Source organism: Asterias rubens, chromosome 9, assembly GCF_902459465.1.
Source record: "Asterias rubens chromosome 9, eAstRub1.3, whole genome shotgun sequence".
In the NCBI taxonomy this organism is placed as follows: domain Eukaryota; kingdom Metazoa; phylum Echinodermata; class Asteroidea; order Forcipulatida; family Asteriidae; genus Asterias; species Asterias rubens.
The window spans coordinates 2,165,136-2,187,846 of record NC_047070.1 but is presented as its reverse complement, the minus strand read 5'-3'; the positions used below and the strand labels follow the sequence as shown (position 1 = coordinate 2,187,846).

Here is a 22,711-nt window from a genome sequence, read left to right as displayed (position 1 = left end):
GTTACCTTAATAAGTAGGTTTTGAAACTTTGCATGGTGGAAGTATAACTAATGAGAGGTTCACGGCAACACCGTGTGTAAATCTCTTTTCGGGTAAAGTGGTGGTTTTAAAGACAGTGGACACTATTGGTAATTTTCAAAGACTATAGTCTTCTCAGTTGGTGTATCTCAACATATGCATAAAATAACAAACCTGTGAAAATTTGAGCTCAATTGGTCGTCAAAGTTGCGAGATAATAATGAAAGAAAAACACCATTGTCACACGAAGTTGTGTGCTTTCTGCTGCTTGATTTCGAGACCTGAAATTCTAAGCTTGAGGTCTCGAAATCAAATTCGTGGAAAATTACTTCTTTCTCGAAAACTACCTCACTTCAGAGGGAGCTGTTTCTCACAATGTTTTATACTATCAACATCTCCCCATTACTCGTAAGAAAGAAATGTTTTATGATGATAATTATTTTGAGTAATTACCAATAGTGTCCACTGCCTTTAAAGAGAACCGGTGGTTGACAACTCTACGTTTCGATGAGATATGCTCTGATCCGAAGACGATCAGAGCATGAAGACGATCTCCGGAAGACGATCAGAGCATACTGATCGAAACGTTGAGTTGTTAACCCCCGGTCCTTTCAGAACCACACCTACTCAAATCACACGCCGTTACTGCAAACCTCTCTCGAGAGATCTCTTTAGTTTACCCTAAAATCCAATGGCACCGTGAACATGCAACACTGACCAGTGTTCAGATACCACAAAGATGTCTCAAACATACCACAAAGATGTCTCAAACGTAATTCCCAGACGAACAATCCACATCAACTCAGACTTTCTGATGTACAATAAAAAACAACTTCATCATTGAAAAAGATAATAAAGAATCCATAATATTTCAATGGACGTTTTAATCACCCATTTACTTTTAGAAGACTCAGTAAGTTTTATGTCAAACTGTGATTATTCATGCCTTGTTTTAAACAACTGATAGCTAGGTTTACAATTCTTTTTTACCCATAGGTATTGCTCACGTACACCTGGAACTTTTAGACACAAAGCACCATGTCAAAATTCTTTCGATAACATAAAGTTTTACTGTAACGATGGCATGGACTTCAAGTTCGTTCAGTGGGGTGCGTAAAGATGAGAATGGTTGACATCGTGTGAGGTCAAAGTAGAGGTCAAATCTCGGGGGTGTCGTAAGAGGCTCTTAGAGGTGAGAAGAAACACCGATTATTTCAATATGGTCTCAGCTCCTAAGGCCAAATAAAAACATACTTATGTAGAGCGTACCTTGCTCGCTTCATTTTGAGAGGCCGTCTCCTTTTTTTTCTCTTTTTGTTTTGCAAATCTTCTTTTTCATTAAAAATTGATACATTTTAACGATCTCAGACAAAACAAGCCTATAGCCGGTTGTCCTTAAACAAAATTATGTCAAGCGGCCTTTGATATTTTTTTACATTATCACGATCTTATAGACGAAAAAACCAAGCCGGCTGTCTTTAATGTCGGCCATTTTGAAAGAAAAAAACAAAAACAAAAAACTCTTTCTTATTCAAAAAGGCATGACGCTAAACATTGTTTTCTTTTCTTCCGAAAGAACTTGAGTCATAATTACCGCATTCGTGGACCCTCTCACTTTGGATACCTACATGGCTCGTTTGAGGGTAAACCCTACAGGATACCTCCCTAGGGAGCAATGAGGCATTGAGGTGTGGAGAGATATAAAGATGCTTGGAGGTAGCCTCATATAAAACTCACCCTGTTAGTTTAAATCAACTCCTCCCCCATTCCTTTGACAGTTGAAAAAGGGTCTCCAATGTGCTTCCCTCTATAGTCACAATTAATGAGGCCGTAAATTGCCAATCCTTACCCCCCCCCCCCCCATTATTAGGCTAATGTGATTTACCTTTATTGTTCCAAAGTGGTCATTAAGAATCAAACGTGTCAGTCTTGACTTTAAGGACAACACAAAGACTGTTCCTTGGAGTCTGTTTAGGGTTATAAAGCTCCCCTCTTAAATTGTCTTAATGTGTGTGCGGCTTGGGTATTTGTTTTCAATGTTTAAGAAGCGGGACGTATTCAAGGTGTACGACTCTAATCTGACCCGTGTGTATGGAAAGTGAATGCTAATCATCCTGTCTTCATGAGGAACAGTTTACTCAAAGCTCAAAGGCTAGATGAACTTTTAACGGCGCATAATTCACCTTGCGCATGTCTGGCAAAACTTCTGTCTGTCAGTAAATTATACTTAAAAAAAACAGCAAAACATTTTAGGTTTCAGATTAAAATATTATAAACTTTCTAATCTCAAAAATGCTCAAAACAACAAATGTTGCTTTATTATTTGGCTGCAAGATGAACACTTAGGCCTACTCTAGCACAATTTCATGATGAGACTTAAAGACACTGTACACTATTGGTAATTGTCAAAGACCAGTCTTCTCACTTGGTGTATCCCAACATAGGCTATAATAACAAACGTGTGAAAATTTAGACTCAAATGGGCATGAAGTTGCAAAAGAAAAGTGAAAGAAAACCACCCTTGTTTGAACAAATTTCAACAAATTTGGACAAAGGCTTGAGGTCAGAAATATTTAATATTTGAGTGAGAAATAACCTCTTTTTCCAAAACTACGTTACTTCGGAGGGGCGGCCGTTTCTCACAATGTTTTATAAATTATACTAATCAACAGCTCTCCATTGCTCGTTAAAGTAAGTTTTTATACATTAGGCTAAGTTGAGTAACCGATAGTGTCCAGTGCCTTTAAAACTGCAAACTGCCGTTTACGAAAAAAGGCATTTTATGCCTTTAAGGTCAAACTATAAGGTTGTGGGTTTCGACCCTTCATGGAGAGCATTAAACGAGCTGGGGTTACGCACGATCTCATTTGAAGTATGTACCGTTAAAAGCCTGCTGTCTCCCCACCAGGAATTCTCCTCCCGATACCCGGACCTTCCGAATCGCCGATAATTAGAACACAACGGTACCATGGAAGGAGGGGGGGGGGGGTGGATAGCTCCATCTGAAACGGGTTTAGATAAATAAGGTTTACCGAGAAAAGAATGTGTGACTGCTGTGAGTGGAGGACTATTGATGACAGTCTTTTTACTGGACTAAAGGGTCGCTGTTCTACTTGTTAATGATTTGAAACACTGATCTTTGAGTTGTAACAGGTAGAGTGATTGGTTTAGTTGTAGGTAATGCAAGAGGAATCCTCATCGTTCTGAACAGAGTAATTAACTTGGCTTACGTATTGATAATATGGGTCACAATCAATTGACTAGATACAAAAAGAAATATTAGGTGAACATGTGATAAGTTTGTAAATGTCAAAGACCCGTCTTCTCACTTGGTGTATCTCAACATATGCATAAAATTACAAACCTGTGAAAATTTTAGCTCAATTGGTCATCGAAGTTGCGAGACAATAATGCAAGAATGTCACACGAAGGTTGTGTGCTTTCAGATGCTTGATTTCGAGACCTCAAAATCTAATTCTAAGGTCTCGAAATCAAACTCGTGGAAAACTACTTCTTTCTCGAAAACTACGTTACTTCAGAGGGAGCCGTTTCTCACGATGTTTATACTATCAACAGCTCCCCATTTTACGCTACCAAGTAAGGTTTTATGCTAAAATATATTTTGAGTAATTACCAACAATAGTGTCTCATTGTGCAGTTTGAGGTTTATTTTCGTCAGACCTTTCGGTAGGCAGATTGCCATTACTAAAATTGAATTGGGGGAAAAAGTTGCATGTCAAGCACCGGATTCAAGCTCTGGTGTTTCTGATCAGCAGAGTGGGGGGTTCGAGTCACAGTCGTGACTCCTTAAGCAAGACACTTAACCATGATGCTTCGTCCTTCGGAGGGGACGTAAAGCCAATGGTCTCGTGTGTTGTGTAACGCACGTAAAATAACCCGGTGCACTTTATCGAAAAGAGAAAGGGGTTAGCCCAGGTGTTCTTGGTTTGATTGGCAGCATATTGCACTACAGCACCTTGTAAACCAATATAACAGGACTATGTCTCATAATTCCAACGCAGTCGCACCTTGAAGAAAAATACTGATGTTAAAGCGCCCTGAGCGTCACTGAGTGACGGATATGCGCGCTGTAAGAATCCACTATTATTATTAAAGGAAAATTCTATACCCTCAACCTTGACTATCGAACAATTTGAGGATGGAAATTTTCCTTCCTTCATGGTCTTACCTAAAACCAAATCAATAAATGTTCAACCCAGTGCAAAGGGCTCATGCTTGAATGCAGTGGACACTATTGGTTATTACTCAAAATAATTATTAGCATAAAACCTTACTTGGTAACGAGTAATGGGGACAGGTTGATAAAATAAAACATTGTGAGAAACGGCTTCCTCTGAAGTGACTTATTTCGAGAAATAAGTTATTTTCCACGAATTTGATTTCGAGACCTCAGAATTAGGAGGTCTCGAAATCAAGCATCTGAAAGCACAAATCTTCGTGTGACAAGGGTGTTTTTTTTTTATTATTATCTCACAACTTTGTATGTTCAAGGTATTGACTACTATTGTCTCCAAAACATGAAGAAACGGCAAAGTTGTAAACTTTGGTTGATAAGTTAAATATTCTAAGTTGCAGGGGCTACAGACAGTACTTGTATCTATAGTTCAAACTTAGTTTGTAGTGATTTTTAAATAATTTTTAACAAGATTTTGTACTTCACCAGACGAATAAAGAATGACAAACATGCTTACGTATTCTGTAAGACCACTCTCCACCGGAGAGGGCGCTTTGAAAACGTCAACAATAAATTGGATATGACATCGTGACCGACCCACGTGCACTATTGACCGTAACAACTTGCATTTCTGTTGTCTCACATCTCACACCACGGCCATCAAATATATACAAAGAACCAGACTTCTCGAGACACAGGGACATCTTCCTGAAACTCAAGACAAGAAAGTGTTACAATTAGTAACCTCTGGTTAAACAGGGTAGCCCGATGAATAGAGGAAATTGGGTAATCTGTTTCTGACTTTGATAACAGATCGAGATTAACACGGGGTAATTAAATCAGAGCGGCCCTCAAGTAGACCGTGAGTAGACGAGACACGAAGCCATCAATTAGCGGGTCGACTTAGCCAATTTAACGGCATGTACTCTAGGGTCGCGTGGGTACTCACTGTTGTGTTTTTATATGAAGCAAGGGGAATAAATTCATTATCACAGATTGAGACCGACTTCCAAGTTTAGTTAGTGTATCCCCCAATGTGTAAAAATAAATATTACGGAGATGTAATTTTATAGCGGTGCTGGAATGTTTGCTTCGCCGTTGATTTGATCCGATTGACGGTTAACACTGGCCTCTCTGCCAGTCAAACTTGGGCCTCCAGGCGGTTAATTGTCAATACCAACCTCGTTCCATTCTTGTGTTTGTTTATATCAAGCTGCTTATTGCGGGGTCGTGCTGAGTGACACGCGGGCTCCCTGGACAAAAAGGAAAGTGTTATTTTGTTTCAAGATTTATCCATTAATGAACTTCTTGTTTCGATAAACGCTGGCTTGATTGTCTACGATTGGGTTTCCAAGAGAAATATGAAGCGGGAAAAACAATTTCTCACAATCTTAAAAACATCGCTTATGAATTACATCATCAGGTGATAGGTCACGTGGTGACACAAGTCCCGTATTCTACATTCCATTCGAACCTTTCGTTTTTAATGGGTTCAGCGATGAAGGGATTTGCTCAGTTATATTGCTGACAAGTAACAGTGCCCGTCACCGAATAAATAGTACGCGTGCGCAGTGAGGTCACAACCTTCCATACGGTCCCAGATGATAGAAGTCGAAATGATAAACCAGCGATGAAATGTTAGCCAAGTTTTAACCTGTTTTTACATAAAGAGTTCTCTGTTTTGTATTTTAACTTGTCAGAGCGGGGGGAAAAAATCTCCAAGCCCTAGAAAATTGTTTTCATGTTGTCATCATCATCATTCTGATGATGTCAACGCAGCGATCGCACGAGTCATTTCAGACGCGCTATTTGGGCTCACTCTCTCAATAATAATACCCTCAAATCGATTGGCTGACTGTGCCCCCCCCCCCAACCCATCATCCATTTAAAGCCATTGTGGATTGGATACTTGGAGAGCCACGGTAGCAGTTACCCAGTCAGATGTCCACCACACACACTGACTACTTGACAAAAACACAATGCAACAGTGGTGTGTTAAATCACAGGGCAGTGTTTAACAGTCATTAGTGGGTGGCTACTGCCCCATCCAGTCTGCTCCACTACACACGCACCACGCGCGCAAACCGCAGCCACAGTTTGTGGCATTATCACTTCCCACACAAGTCAATGGTTCCATCAAAAAATAATCGCAAGAGAAGTGACTGCGTAAAACAAAAACAGCAGAACAAAAAATCACTGCAAGTTTGTTGAGGCCGTCGTCCTACACAGCAAATCCAGCTCACACAAGATGGAATTCTGCTGACTTTGGTCTTTAAAAGGACTCCGAGGAAGAACTTCAAACCGGAGATTGGAGCTGATTTCGCGTCGTCGATCAGTAAAATGCTTTTAATTACCTGTCGACTCACCGCTCAGCCGATGTAGCCATTTGTTTAATGTGGCGGGTCGTTAACAATCTATTATAAGCAATTTGACGTTGTTGGAGCAACACACTGAGATAGCAGTCAGTGCTGGCTGATGCGTGGATATAAACTGCCAGGCCAATATAGTATCGTTTTAGAGCCATCATACATCAAGTTTACTATAATCGTCGACTGAAAAAAACAAAATCTCTGAAGATTTTCTCAGCTGATACACCAAGATGTTTCCCCAATATAGAACAGAGTTTTTAGCGGTCGGTCTTGCCTCATCAAAGTTTCATCCTGTACCGGTATCAGCGTCGACTTTCTTCCCACCAGTGGTTGCGATTGGAACCTGGCATCCTCATAACTACCGACCGAGAGCTAAGCGACCTACGCCGTACTACATCGCCGATATCCTGGGTCTGTGGGAGCGCGAGGAAACACAGAGGAAACTCGGCCTCCTCGGAGAACACCGGGCAGCCGCTGTGCTCGACGCCGGTAGCCTAGCGGTAAACCACGGGTACCTGAAGCCGCGCGGCAAGCAGACATCACCGATAAACCTGGCCGGAGAGATGGAGAAACGCCAGGCGAGGAAACTAGCAAAAGACGCTCATGCTAAATCACAGATTGATGTAGAGATTGTTGCTGAGCGGATGGAAAGCAGAGATAGCACAGACAGTAATGGTAGGTCAAAACTTTGTTTTTTGAAGAAAAAAATTGAATGTTGCAAATAATTTTTGAACCAAAAGGACCGATGGTCTAAATGCCAAAATAGTTAATGTCCTGACGTTTCAACCCTAGCGGAGTTTTTCTCGAAGACTTGAAGGTTTTTACTTTAATTTATCTCAAGATCTCTAATGATAAAATAATTTGATTGAGTAATAACCATTTGTTCTTGAGTTAAATGAGCACTACTTATTCATCAAATCGTGGAGATCTCTCTACTGGCCCAGGCCTATTTGTTTACATTCCTTTCTCTTGTAATAAGGTAACCGATAAAACATCCATAAAAATTAGGCATAACAAATTTAAACATACTATAAATTCCTTAACTACTCTAAACGTAAAGTATCGCTACACACTGTTCCTGTACCCGGTGTTAAAGAAAACAAAACTGGTTAGCCTACCATTAAATAAAACCCCTTCTACAATGTCACCTTCTTTTGAGCTGACGAGGTCGATTTAACCCTCTTGTTCAACCCCTCCACGCCCGTCTATCGACCACTTTATAACGGCACACCATGGACCACCAAGAAGCAATTGAGAGGTGTTTAAATAAAAAATCCCCCCATCATCTTTTCTGTCGTACGGCTCACACACTCTCTCTCTCTCCCTCTCTCTCATTATCCCGTATCTGAGCAATTGAGGCAAAAGTCCCCACTAGAAACACCCAGAGGCAGTGGGTATTCAGCTTCCCTCATTGTGTTGGGATACAATCTTAATACCAGACAAAATGCTTTGAAGGAAAGGACCCTTTTTTTCACTGCCCATCAGGCAGGACCTCCATGAATACGTCCAGAGGGCTTACGATTTGCTGCGGCCTCGCTGCTCCAAAATGACCATCAATTTCTTTTATTCCGCTAAAAGGTTTCCAGGGAGGAAAATATCCACTTATGAGCAAACGATTCTTTGCCGGGTTTTTTTCTGCGGGGGGGGGGGGGGGGGGGAGAAAAAGCTAACTATTTTTGACAAGTGGGTTTGCGAGTCACAACCAGGATGGATTTCAAGCCTCAGTTTAGAATCTTCGCTCTTTTATTTGAAGGAATTCTGTAAAAGTGGAATTCTGTTTTTTAAATCCGTTTAGAAGTGTAGCTTCGTCAGGGGTCGTGAACCACTTGGCCTTTTTGAAGTGGGTTGCCCAAAATGTTTATGTATAATCTTTCAAAAGGAGATTTACCGCACTTTCTTTGTTATGATGTAAAATGTAAATTCGGTTCGTACCTTCTTTGGAAAATGATACTCTTGTCCATAAGTATCACAGACAAGGTTTTCCAATATACATCAGATATATAATTCGATTGTTTTTCCTTTGTCTTACTCGAAGAAAATAATATTTTCCTACATTAGCTTATTTATACCCACGTTGTCAACATTAACACTGATGCTTCAGAGAAGAGATTCAGTTCATGACTTTTATCTTTTCAACTCTTCCTTCTTCGAGTCAGATCGGCCGATTAGAATTTACACAGTAATTTTTAACTTCACTGGATACTATTGGTAATTGCTCAAAATAATTGTTATAAGCATACAAACTTGCTTGCTAGCGATCAATGGAGAGCTGTTGATAGTATACAACATGTGAGAATCGGCTCCCTCTGAGGAAACGTCGTTTTCGAGAAAGAAGTTAATTCTTTTCCCACTAAAATAAAATATTTGAATTTGATTTTGAGGTCTCGAATTCAAGCGTCTGAAAGCACACAACTTCGTATGACAAGGGTGTTTTTTTTCTTCCATTTTTATCTCGCAGTGTCGACGACTAATTGAGCTCAAATTTTGTTATTTTATGCGTATGTTGAGATTACTCGTCTCTGTCAATTACCGAAGGTGTCCAGTGCCTTTAAAGACAAGTTAACGTTCGTGGTTTGAATTCACTGAGTTAATTCTGTGGAAAGCTTCGTGTTGGTCTATCAAACTGACTCGGTCTATTTTCTAAAAAGGTGATGTGCTTTTGAATGTATTTTTCGAAAGACATGCGAGCCTCATACGTATGATTTCGAATATTTTAACCGTTGTCTTCAGCAACTAAGTTTTAAAAAGTCACTTCGCATGTCAACCCTCAATTGAAATAATATGCTCAAAACACTTGAAATATGGGGCGTAGAAAACTAAACACAATTGACTATTAACTGATTGTATGCATCTACGTATGCATAAACATACGTTAATAATTCAAAACTTCAATTTTGACTTGTCAATAAGTATTTTGCTGACCGTGGGTGGTTATACATCTGCTCTAGTAATGCAAAGGTCGCGGGTTTGAATCCCACCGCGTGATTTGCCAGTGGATTTTTTTAACAAAACTTGGGAAAGTACTGACTACATGTACAGTGCTTTAAGGCAGTGGACACTATTGCTTATTACTCAAAATAATTATTAGCATAAAACCTTACTTGGTAACGAGTAATGGGGAGAGGTTGATGGTATAAAACATTGTGAGAAATGGCTCCCTCTGAAGTGACGTAGTTTTCGAGAAAGAAGTAATTTTCCACGAATTTGATTTCGAGACCTCAAGTTTAGAATTTGCTTCGTGTGACAAGGGTGTTTTTTTTTTCTTTGATTATTATCTCGCAACTTCGACGACCGATTGAGCTCAAATTTTTTCAGGTTGGTTATTTTATGTATATGTTGAGATACACCAAGTGAGAAGACTGGTCATTGACAATTACCAAAAGTGTCCACTGTCTTTAATACACAACGGTGTAAGGGTAAACACAAACTATTACTTTTCAATATTCGGTCACCCAAGTGCGCATTCATTTACATAATTTGATTGATTGATGTGTTTGTTTTTAATTGAAGTATCAATTTGAATGGCTTCAATACACTGTTAAACCCTGATATTTAATAACCATTGAACTCTATTATGAAACAGTTATTCTCAGTAGGTGATTAGAACATTCCTTAAGGTTAGGTCAATAATTAGCAAAGGATGGTGCGGTAATTTGAGACATATTTTTAACAACTCATTTGATATGGATGTTATTTTTTGTTAAGCAAGTAATTATGAGCAATGTCTTGACTTTTGACGCTTCATCGGTACATAATTGGTAAAGATTATTAAAAAACTTGAAGTGTGACCATAGAGATGTTGTTAGAAGACACTGTTTAATAAGGCACGGGGAAACTGGATTTGCAGATCTCTTGAATGATAGTTTATTGACGGATCAAAATCTGTAAATTGGGTGAACAGAGATGTTCAAAAACAATCCCACAAAAAGAGAGGAAAACAGAAGGAAATGTAAATTAGACAACAACAAACTAGGGAGCAACAACCAAAACAAAAACTGTGCTGCCTACAGGGGTAAGAAAAACGTGATTTAAAACGCTACCTTCATTCAGAGTTGTGTCACTTCAACCCCAAAATAGCGACAACAACCACTACAAAACCACGTAGACACACAAACAAAGAACAGCGAACGGCGAGCACCAGGAACAATATGGGAATCCTTGATAAAATCTCAGAGGCTTATAGTATACTTTCCGAGATTAACATTTCCATCTTAATTACTCCAATATTTAGGAAACATGTCACCCAACATTCAGTTGTAATTTCGATAGGACCAAACCTGACGATGGGAAAACATTATGTGCCATACCTATTGTCACCGTAATCCAGTGGTTTGAGTGCAGGACAAGGTTGTGGGTTCGAACCCTACCCAGCAAACTGCATCACAATAACTGAATCACAATTTCTTAGTTTGTGCAATTCATAATCATCATATATACGTTAAACCAATGTTTGTACGAGAGTTTCTGCCAGCATGGTGTTTATAGCCCTGCCAGGGGTGGATTTCACAAAGGTAGTCCTAACTTAGGACTAGTCCTAACTTAGGACTAGTCCTAACTTAGGACTAGTCCTATAGGCAATGCTAAGAGATAGGACTGGTCCTAAGTTAGGACCAGTAACTCATCCTAACTTAGGACTGGTCCTATCTCTTGCATTGCCTAGGACTAGTCCTAAGTTAGGACTACCTTTGTGAAATCCACCCCTGTGGCGTTTGCCGAGTTCCCTTTGATGGGAAGATCATACAAACACACGAACAAACAAACAGTCTCACATAATCTCATAAACGCGCTAACTTGAAATTTGGACTGTTGTTTAGGCAAAGAAAAAAATGCTATAATTATTCGCATTTGGACGAAACCTACCCTTTGTAATAGTTTTCTGTTGGTTTTTTATGTTCGGAAATTTTTCCAAGACGTCGTGAAGTCGTATACCTGCAGGGGTCGCATTCAATGCAATATTGTTTCATGCCGTCATTCGCTATTGACGCTGATTCAACTGCATTTAGGAGAAAATAATTTAAATGTTTAAGTGAACCCTCAACCTAGATGTAAATCCACATTCTAAACATTCCATCTCCCACCTACCCTAATCCACTAACCCTCCCATCAAGCCTAATTAGTTATTTGTTAGTCCCTAACTATCTGCGGGGAATTCTATGATTGTCATCAGAACAACAAATAAATGAATACAAAATAAAAATGTTTTAATGACTCTTGCTGAAATTGGTTTTCTGTTTTGGAAGACGTAGAGATTGTGAAAGAAAATATTCTTGTTAAAGACACTGGACACTATTGGTAATTGTCCAAGGCTAGCCTTCACAGTTAGTGTATCTCAGCATATGCATAAAATAACAAACCTGTGAAAATTTGAGCCCAATCGACCGTCGAAGTTGCGAGATAATAATGAAAGAAAAAACACAGTTGTGTGCTTTCAGATGCTTGATTTCGAGACCTCAAATTCTAAATCTGAGGTCTCGAAATCAAATTTGTTGAAAATACCTTCGGTCTCGAGAACTCCATTATTTAGAGGGAGTCATTTCTGACAATGTTTTATACTATCAACCTCTCCCCCGTTACTTGTTACCAAGTAAGGTTTTATGCTAAAAATTATTTTGAGTAATTACCAATAGTGTCCACTGCCTTTAAACCACTTGTGTTTGTAAACAAAGGACACTAACACAGAAACTAATTGTGCAGGAAATTTCGAGCCTCTGTGTGGGAAACTTTTACAGGTTGGTCCGTTTTGTCTAACAGTATTTTGAAGAAAAAAACTAAGCGGATTTAAAAGCCATCTTATTTTCCCTTATGAAATCGAAATGCAAACAATAATTAATGGTCTTTGCTCGAAGGTCTGTCCCGAAATATACAGACAAAGCTTGACAATTTGACGATTGATTTTCTCTTTAACTATATTTCTTCTGACAGATGACGAGAGTTGTAGCGAGAAAGCGGACCGCAAGCGAAAAGGAGACGGAGAATCACCCGAGAGCAAAGAGAAGAAGAAGAAGGCACGAACAACGTTTAGTGGGCGACAGATCTTCGAACTGGAGAAACAATTTGAAGCCAAGAAGTATTTATCAGCGAGTGAGAGGGCTGAGTTGGCAACACTTCTAAACGTTACAGATACACAGGTAAGGACAGATTAAGTAATTTATAATTTATTGAACTTATATTGCGCTCTCTCCAGGACCAGCCTGTTCGAGAATGCATATCAATTTAACACGATTCCAGTAAAAAAAATATATATATATGAAAATTAATCCATCCGAAAACAATCAAATGCGTAGTTACAGCAAAAATCCATTAAAAAGTAACAGCAAATAACAAAGACCCATTAAAAAATGATAGCAAAAAACAATCAGTAAAAATTACATAAAACATTTACAAAACAGACTTAAAACACACACAGAAGCAAATTGCACAAAGATCATAAAAGCTGTCACCCACACAATTGCAATACAAGTGTAATTACAGATCGTAAAAAGCCTCCCTAAATAAGTGAGTCTTTAGTGAGGACATAGTGTTAATTTGAAATATCTTTAGGAAAGTGTTCATTATAGACCTTTATTATGATTTGGCCATTTTGATGTTACTCGATTTCGAACCTTTGTAAACCTAACTGAGTCCGGAAGAAAAAAAAGTCTGTTTTCTTTTCGTAGCAGTGGATTTTAACATTCATTATTACTATTATTATTTGTTTTAAAAAAAAAACATTCAAACTTCGCAGCCAAAAGCTAAATTGAATGCATATTGGAAACATATGCACAAAATAACTTACCTATGAAAATTTGAGCTCAATCGGTCGTCGAAGTTGCAAGATAACAATGAAAGAAGAAAAAAACCTTGTCACACGAAGTTGTGTGCATTTAGATGGTTCATTTCGAGACCTCAAGTTCTAAATCTGAGGTCTCGAAATCAAATTCATGGAAAATTACTTCTTTCTCGAAAACTATGGCACTTCAAAGGGAGCCGTTTCTCACAATGTGTTATACCATCAACCTCTCCCCATTACTCGTCACCAAGATAGGTTTTATGCTAATATCTATTTTGAGTAGTTACCAATAGTGTCCACTGCCTTTAAGAAACACAATTTGTTTGGGTTAGAGTTAGGGATAGCATTATCAGATGGTGGTTGCATGATAAAGGTCTGTTGACTTGGGCCTATGTGTCATTCCAGTTCTCTTGTTGCGAATGGACCATAAGCTCTGACATTGTCTTCACACGAGTTTCTTATTGTAACAATCAAAATGTGCGCGTTAAACGTCGTTATTATTATAATATATAAATATTAATAAATTTACCATGCTTGACACACTATGTTGCCTCACCAGAGTTTGTGTCTTTTGAAATTCTCGAAACTGTTACAACTTTAAGATTTGTGTATTATTGTACTGATTATAGCTGAATGTATATTGTCACAAACCAATGATATACAAATATGTAAGCAGAAAAACAGACCCACTAAAACCAACAATTCATAAGTTATTATTGTGACTGATATTTTGTTATTTTAAAACTATGTCAGGGTCATTAGATCATCAGTTTTATTGCCTTCCTCGGTTTCGTGTTATTTGAAATTTCAGCAGCCATCTTCTTTTCTTCTGTTTTTGTTCTCCTGAAGACGAGCAGGGTATACTGTTCGAAACGTCGAGACCAAACCGGCTCTTTTTCAGAGCCAACCTTCCCTCAAAAGAGACTTGTTACATGGTTGTACCCGCAAGTTTTATTTGTAGTTTATTCTTAGCCTATCCTCCCGGATCCCCACCATACAAAACATCATTTTCAGCAGCCATGTTGTGAATTTTCTAAGCTTTAAAAATTACATCAAACCTTGCTTGTTGAGCTACAGAACCTTACATTTTTCTCTTGTGCAGCTCAGACACTGGTATCCTGTAGTCAGAGAGGAGTTCAATCTTAATCAATTCACCCCTCACTCATACTTTAACTCAGCAGCGATTACCAGTGAGCCTCGCAGTGCCAGGTAAATTGCCTTCAATCTGAGGCTATGATAATAAGTTTATAGTCGTTTGATGTTTGAAAACCTTCCCCATTCAGCGCAAGAACTCCGTGGTGGTAATCTATGCTGTGATCAGACAACCTATTAGTATTACAAAGCGCGATTTAGCTCCCCCTGAATCTCCCGCCATAAAACAAGTCCATTAACGTATACTTTGCCGGTGCGTTTTTTAACTCGTCGAATTGACCACACGCGCCCATTTCTCACAATCAACCATCAGAAGGTTTTTTTTTTCTCTCTCAGTCTCTGCATTTATTTTTCTGATTTTTTTTCTCTCCATGTACTTAATTTGTCTCAATGAGGCCGTCGTTTTCACAAGCATTTAAGGGTAATACACGGAGGCACTGTAATCGGAAAATAATAGATAAAAGGGACTACTGAGCAGGCTTTGCTGAGGGCAAGATAAAATGCCATTACGGTATGCTTGATTGGAGTAAATGGGGGGGAAGCAATTTGCATTGTGATTGGTTAAAAGAGACGCTGTTTTGGCTTATGTTAGTACATTAATTCATGACGTGTATTGTCTGACTATACGGGTAGTAGGAGCCTCTCTGTTGAGCAGAATGCGGCAGTTTGAACTGATCGTTTTTAAGTGGGCATTTTAGTGATGTCTACCACGAACTTCACCACAATGCGTCTGCTGATTGCTCTCATCAAATTGCGCGCCAAATCCAGTGTACATTTTGGCAGAGTTGATCGAGTCTTGTCAATATCCGTAAAGTGTTATTCCTTTTGGCTGATTCTCTCATGGATATGGCTTAGTCTCTATCGTCAGAGTTCGCCACCCTCCGTGTGTCCCCCAAAAAGCAATTTAATTTTTATTTGTTGAAATATCTTACCAAGATCACTGTTTAAAACCAGTTTTCAAAATGATTACGAAAACATTGGGGGGTTTTGTGTTGGATTTTAACAATAAATGGCATGAAGAGATAAAGGTGACTTCATCAAGAAGGCTATTCTTCATTCATTCAGCCTACTTTAGACACCTAAATTTTTATCGAGTTTGACATTTAACTTAATTGTTCGGTGGGTTAATTCTCTTTGCAATGGAGGATAAATCACGTGTGTTTAAACTTGACTATTCTTCAAAGATTATTTCAAAAGATCGGTCCACAGGAAAAAGAATGTTAAAAAGGTGTATCAACATTTTGGTTATACTTTTCGGTATGCATGCAATCATTTGATTGGATGGAATAGTCTATAGTCGGCTCTTATTGGTGGAATGTGGTCTAACAAGTGTAACAAAACCCAGCACACAATTATCAGCACGTTCTTTGACTCGACATTGCAGTATTTTTGTCAGTTTTGGAGGAAAATAAACAGACACACAGAAACAGTGAGACTCGCTGGCTGCTCTGGGCAGGATTCAGTTGTAGTGATCAAGTGTGTGTAAGCTAAGAAAGTTTAGCCGTTTCTTTGTTTTGCCCCGACATCGGCCGTTAGTTTATTGGGGTCTTTTTTGAGTTGAGGGTCGGGCCGGCCCTCTGCCGTCTATGCCTCAGGTAAGATACCCACGTAAGTGTGGTACTCGTGCAAGGAGACTCCGTACAAGTGGAAACAAGATGAAGGTGGAGAAACTTCTCCGGGGTTCGGCTTGATCCAGTTTGTCGGTTCAGGGTAGAGAGACCGGTACTCACCTCACCCTTCCAGCCATACAGAGGAGACAGATAATCTACTCGCTTCAACAAGCACCCTGAAACTCGGCTCTCGAAAAGCCCCATCAGGTCGGTGTCACGACACACTGGTTCCCCGCGGCTCAACGTTAACGAGTGGCGGTAACAGTTACCATTTCGTCCCATAGCTATGTTTCTTTTGCATTGAATACTTCCTCAACCTAACCGCTAAATACTATACAAGTATTACTCCTTTTATAAAAAATAAAACCATGTAATGGGGATGTTGTGTCGGCTCTGGAAAACACACGAAACCGTGGAGTTTTGAGCGTGACTTCTTGCCCTCATCCTGCCGTCGTTCAGTCTAGAAATCACGGGCTGAGCAAGCGAGAAGAGACGAGACAAACATTGGAGACTGTGCTTTTTGCCTTGGACAGGAAGCAGTTTAACCATTATCACTATTAAAGTAACACTCAGAAGTCCGCGTGCTCTGTAATCTTGTTTCGCACCACCCTCCGTGGCGCTGTGTTCGTCATGCATGGGATGAAGCAGTGTCGCTCTGACATCATGAAAGAAGAAAAAAAGAATGCGATCAAAAAATTCAATTCCTATATTTAACTTTCCACCAAGTAAGTTTCATGAACTTTGCTCTTGTTTTATAGTTTTGGGACGTGTGGATCTTACAGGCACAGGAAACTATGTAATTACTTGTTAGCATACAAAACGTACTTGGTAACGAGCAATGGAGATCTGTTGATATTATAACAAATTGTGAGAACGGCTTCCTGTGAAGTAACGTAGTTTTTGAGAAAGAGGTAATTCCTCACTCAAATGTTTAAATACTTCATGTCTGAAGCCTTTGATTAGGCATCTGAAAGCAAACAAATTTGTGCAACAAAGTTGTTTTCTTCTTTCATTATTATCTCGCAACTTCGATGACCAAGTGAGCTAAAATGTTCACAGGTTTGTTATTGATGCATATGTTGGGATACACCATAGAGTACTCTATGGATACACCAAGTGATAATACTGATCTTTGACAAAATTACAAAAGGTGTCCAGTGCCCTTAGCATTGGGGCTTTTATTGATCGGAAGGCAACACAAGGGAATCCTGACTAGTTAATCGTAAATGTGTGACACCTGTTTAAGAATATGTACCTGTTTTAAAGGCAGTGGACACTATTGGTAATTTCGCAAAATAATTATTAGCATAAAACCTTACTTGGTGACGAGGTATAGGGAGAGCTTGGTGGTATAAAACATTGTGAGAAACGGCTCCCTCTAAAGTAACGTAGTTTTCGAGAAAGAAATAAACGCACACAACTTCGTGTGACAAGGGTGTTTTTTCTTTCATGATTGTCTCGCAACTTCGACGACCAATTGAGCTCAAATTTTCACAGGTTTGTTGTTTTATGTATATGTTGAGATACACTAAGTGAGAAGACTGGTCTTTGACAATTACCAAGAGTGTCCAGTGTCTTTAAGAAACAACACAAAACTGCTAGGTTTTTATGTAGCCCTTTAAATTTAAATGTATGAGTGTTTCCAACGGACGAGCCATAAAAGTACAGGTGGTTTGATCAGGTGCATAAGCTGAAATTCTCTATGGGCTCCAAAACGACTCCCGCTCATTCAAAAACAAAATGTATAAATATCTACATATACACCGTCATTAATTTTAATACATTGATGGTTAGTAATATCGGTATCGTCCATCCATTTAACAATGAGATACACGTGTACACTTTGCCATCGTCTATATTCATTTCCATCATTTAGTCGTAATGGAGGCCTAATGGTATAAAGGATTCAGATTGGACCATTAAGGCAGGTAGATACCGCCATGATGACATGGTTATGGTACGGATTCTCTGATTGGTCAGCGTGAGTCTTCTATCGTCTTTCGTGATTGGTTGGATGTGTGTTTGGTTTATTTTAATAGTATCACCGTTAAATCTCTTTATTGACAGATAAGTAAGGTTTCGATCGTTGTTCGTGATTGGTGGAGAGTGTTTGGTCATCATTTTGAGTCTTTATAACGCCAGTGGTGATTGGCCAGCTTGTTCAGAGCGTGCTCTAACTAGCAAGGGCGGATGGGTACCATGATTTGGGCTATAGTACAGCACTTTTCATTGGTCAAGAGTTTATCGGGAGAAGCCAGTTAGTGGGACGATTAAGCTGTTTACAGATTCAAACATTTCATACTTTTGATCTAGCTTTGACCGATTGATAATGTTCTCCAAATATAAAAAGTCAATACTACGTTTTTATTTCTTATACAATCAGAAATCGTTTGATCTATTTTGTGTAAGTGGATTGACGTTTATTGTTAAAACAACCGAATACAATTAGCACGCACGGTCTGTCGAATCCTGTGTCTACTCAATTATGCTAATTGGACCTAGCTTACCAATACCGTACTTCCCAATACCTTAGATTAGTATTTTAACATCCTTAATGTGGGGTGTCGTGGCCTAGCGGTTATTTATTTTTATTCGCATCAATTATTATTCTCATCATTGTTGTCTTCATCATGTCCGTCTTTTTTCTAATTGTCTGTCCGTTCGTTCTTGTCCCCGTTTATTGTCTGTCCACAGGCATCCCTACATAAGCCTCGGCTTCCAGATGATGCCTCCATACTCTATTAATTTGTTCTCGGCCTCATTAAATAGCTTTGTTTATTGGTTATTCCTTAAAAAAACATTGTTTGTATTCTGTTTTCATGAAGTATGGAAATAAATATAAGTTTGAATGAATGAAAAGCACCGGTATCAAGCTCTGATGTTTCTGATCAGCAGAGTGTGGGTTCGAGTCCCGATCAAGACACTTATGTCCTTAAGCAATACACATAACCATTGTTGCATCCTTCGGATGGGACGTAAACCGTTGGTCCCGTGTGTTGTGTAACGCAAGTAAAATAACCCATTGCAGGCACTTATCCAAAAGAGAAGGGGTCCGCCCGGTGTTCTTGGTCTGATTGTTCTTGGTCTTATTTTTTGTCTGGCATCTCCTGTGCAATTTGTCCTCTTTTAGTTTGGGAAGGGGGTTTACTACTCTTTCATGTTTTTGTTTTAATGTTTGTTTGTTTGTTTTAATGTTTGTTTGTTTGTTTGTTTGTTTTAATGTTTGTTTGTTTGTTTGTTTGTTTGTTTGTTTGTTTGTTTGATTGTTTGTTTGTTTTTGTTGTTGTTGTTTTTAATATAAATTTTAAGGATTTTTTTTATTAAGGTTATTTTTTTCTGTGGTATTGTGGTAAAACTTCTGCAATTTTACATTTTACTATTTTTTATATTGCATGTACAATAAGACTGTAAATTTCATGTATGTTTTTATACTTGACGATAAACCATTCCATTCAATTCAATTCAACTCATTGGCAGCATATTGCGCCACAGCACCTTGTAAATCATTTCATAGTGCTATGTTTAGGAAGATTTTCAAGCGTAGTTCCACATATATTGCATGCAGACAACTACAAAATGTTGAAGCGCTCTGAGCGTCACTGAGTGAAGGATATGACAGCTATATAAGAGCCACTATTGTTATAAATAAATAAAATGTTTATTGATGAGGTTTTTGTTCTTCTGTTTTCTGTCCTCAGGTGAAAATTTGGTTTCAGAATCGGAGAACAAAATGGAAGAAAATGGAAGGGATTTCCAACGCGGAAGCGGCCGAGCATAAGATTGGTGGACCGAAGCATATTGACACTATACGGCAGAAACAAAGCAGTGAGAACACGGTCAATGTCCAGGGGACGGTCGCTGACAAAGCTGTCACACACGAGGGACACATTGCGACAGCTGGTGACGACGATGATGATGACGATGACGATGACGAATGCGACTCACCATGTCAGGAGGGAGATGACAATGCTGTCATTGCGGCTACACTGTGTGGTAGCGACATCGAGATGGTCGGACGAAACGACGATGACACGGAACGAGGAGTACCCCAGGATTTAGTGAGAGGTCACGGTCGACTCTCAGGGGACAATGACTCGGTTATCCCCACGACACCAATGCCGTTCACATTGCAAACTCAAATCACCGAGATACCAACGGATAGCGATGACGATGCGGACGCGAAGGTAATGACAACCCACGTCATACTGAGGGATGAAGAAAATGGCGAGCGTGAGAAGAGTAAATGGGAAAGCCACGCCCATGACGCAGAGACAATCCTTATTGATCATATCCATCAATGTCGCTAAGGAACTGAACTCAATATTCCTGTCACCACATTGACTTGGAAACATTCATCTGTAAATTCTGATAACAAATAAATCTACTATTTATAACTGATGCTGGATTTGCATTGCGTATTGCTATTATGGTAACGCGTAAAGGGTTGGGACCATATCTTTATATTGATTATTATTTCTAAAACATCGATGTCAAAATGGTCCGGTTTGTGAAACATTTGACAGGAGGACATTATGAGCACGATAAAGAACTTGCGGCATGTAGGGGCAATTATTTAAAAAAATAAATGCAGTGTATAAATAACGAGCATTACCTTGCACGTGCTTTTGAAGTTAACTTTAGAAATTATCTGTATATAAACTACCACCAAATCAATTTTGTAAGTATCAAATACTATACAGTTGATGTTAGTTATAGCTCACAGGGTTTGACAGATGACTAATTGTAATAGATTTGCAGTATATAACCACACAAACTGTGTGTTCTTTACCGCTGTTTGATTGCGCATATGCATGCAAGCTCTGTGTCATTAGAAGTCATTGGGTTCGATCTATAGTCATACGATGAAAACATTAAGAGATGTTTAGCGATCCAGTCGGCTCTTTTTTAGTACCGTGTCTCGTGCATCAAGACGACGGTAAATAGCATCTCTCAAAGCACCCCCTGCACGCGTCGTAGACCCTTCAAGTCCCTTTCAACGCGGCGACAGCTTTCCTCTACAAAAAGATGGGAGTTTTTTTTTTATACATGCCTCTTGGAAAATATAGAACTCAATTGACTGCTTAGACCCCATCCAGTTGTAGTCGTTTTTATAGTCAGGTGTACGGCGCAGGTGGAATTGTCAATACTGTCGAAGTACTCGCCTTGCATATCCAAACATTCTCAGCCCCATCGTGTCTCCCCCTACTACATCCTAATGCGAGATACTTCGCCGAGACGAAGAGAGAGAGCATTTGGAACAACGAGTGTGTACACTAAATGGTACGTGAACCGAAAGCAGAGCACGGCAAATAGACAAAGAGCTCCGGACAAAAGTCACCGCAAAACGGTTGGCGAAGATTGCCATTCAAACTCGCAAAGCGGCACACGTGTTTCGTCCACGCGGCTGTCCGTTGTGAATTGATCTCTAATACTAATTTTTTGAGACAACCCAAAGATTGCGAGTAGGCCAATAAGTTTGACTTACTCTTTGACTTTCCTCAATTAACCTTGGTCTTGCAAATGTACATCAGAAAAAACAAACCAGCGGCCATGTCGGTTTAAAATTCCTAGATGCGAAACCCGTTCCGTCATTCCAGCTTTTGGAAGCGCGTGACCGATTGCCATTGGTTTGTTTTTAAAACGGGTCAACGTTTGTAAATGTTTATTTCTACAGTCGAGTACTACATTATACTTGCAGTTTCACGGCGCGCGCCAAATGTCAAAGTGTGAGTTCCCCTGGCAACATTTTGGCTTCTGATGCCACAAGAATATACCGGCAATAAAAACAGTATGCCATTTTACAATGAGTGAAAAACAATTTGCATGATAGAAATATCAGTAAGGTTTGCGGCAACTTGTGCAAATATATTTCGAGTAGACGATCAGAGGGTACTGAACCAAACGTTCAGTTGTCAACCACCGCAAACCTCCCATTTAAGAATGCTAAACATTTATGTATTTTCACGTTAAAGGCAGTGGACACTATTGGTAATTGTCAAAGACTAGTCTTCACAGTTGGTGAATCTCAACATATGCATAAAATAACAAACCTGTGAACATTTGAGCTCAATCGGTCGTGGAAGTTGCGAGATACTAATGAAAGAAAAAACACCCTTGTCGCACCATGGTCACAAGAAGTGGTGTGCTTTCAGATGCTTGATTTCGAGACCTCAAATTCTAAATCTGAGGTCTCGAAATCAAACTCGTGGAAAATTACTTCTTTCTCGAAAACTATGGCACTTCAGAGGGAGCCGTTTTGCACAATGTTTTATACCATCAACCTCTCCCCATTACTCGTCACCAAGAAAGGTTTTATGCTAATAATTATTTATAGTAATTACCAATAGTGTCCACTGACTTTAAGTAGCGATTTAATTTGACCAATTCTACTTTTCGGTAAATATCGAGATTAATTGATCACCTCTTCATCATAGACACCTCATTTCAAAGGTTCCTGTTTGACCCACGAATGGTCACGGCTGAACCAGCTGGGGTCAGAACTGAACCATAAAGTGGCCCATCATGAGTCAATGTAATGCATTAATGATTCAGGTCAAAGTTGAACTGTTCTGCAAATCAGTGAAACACCGTTAGAAGT

The 22,711-nt window shown here is 39.3% G+C and overlaps 1 protein-coding gene across 1 annotated transcript; it reads left to right on the top strand.

Annotated features, from left to right (window-relative positions):
* The first annotated feature begins 6,290 nt into the window (after positions 1–6,290).
* On the top strand, positions 6,291–22,134 carry LOC117294859 (barH-like 2 homeobox protein). The gene is made up of 3 exons (XM_033777402.1): positions 6,291–7,257; positions 12,505–12,710; positions 19,812–22,134. Exons 1-3 carry the CDS (start codon positions 6,813–6,815, stop codon positions 20,418–20,420), a joined length of 1,260 nt encoding a protein of 419 aa, XP_033633293.1. The 5' UTR covers positions 6,291–6,812; the 3' UTR covers positions 20,421–22,134.
* Positions 22,135–22,711: the final 577 nt, after the last annotated feature.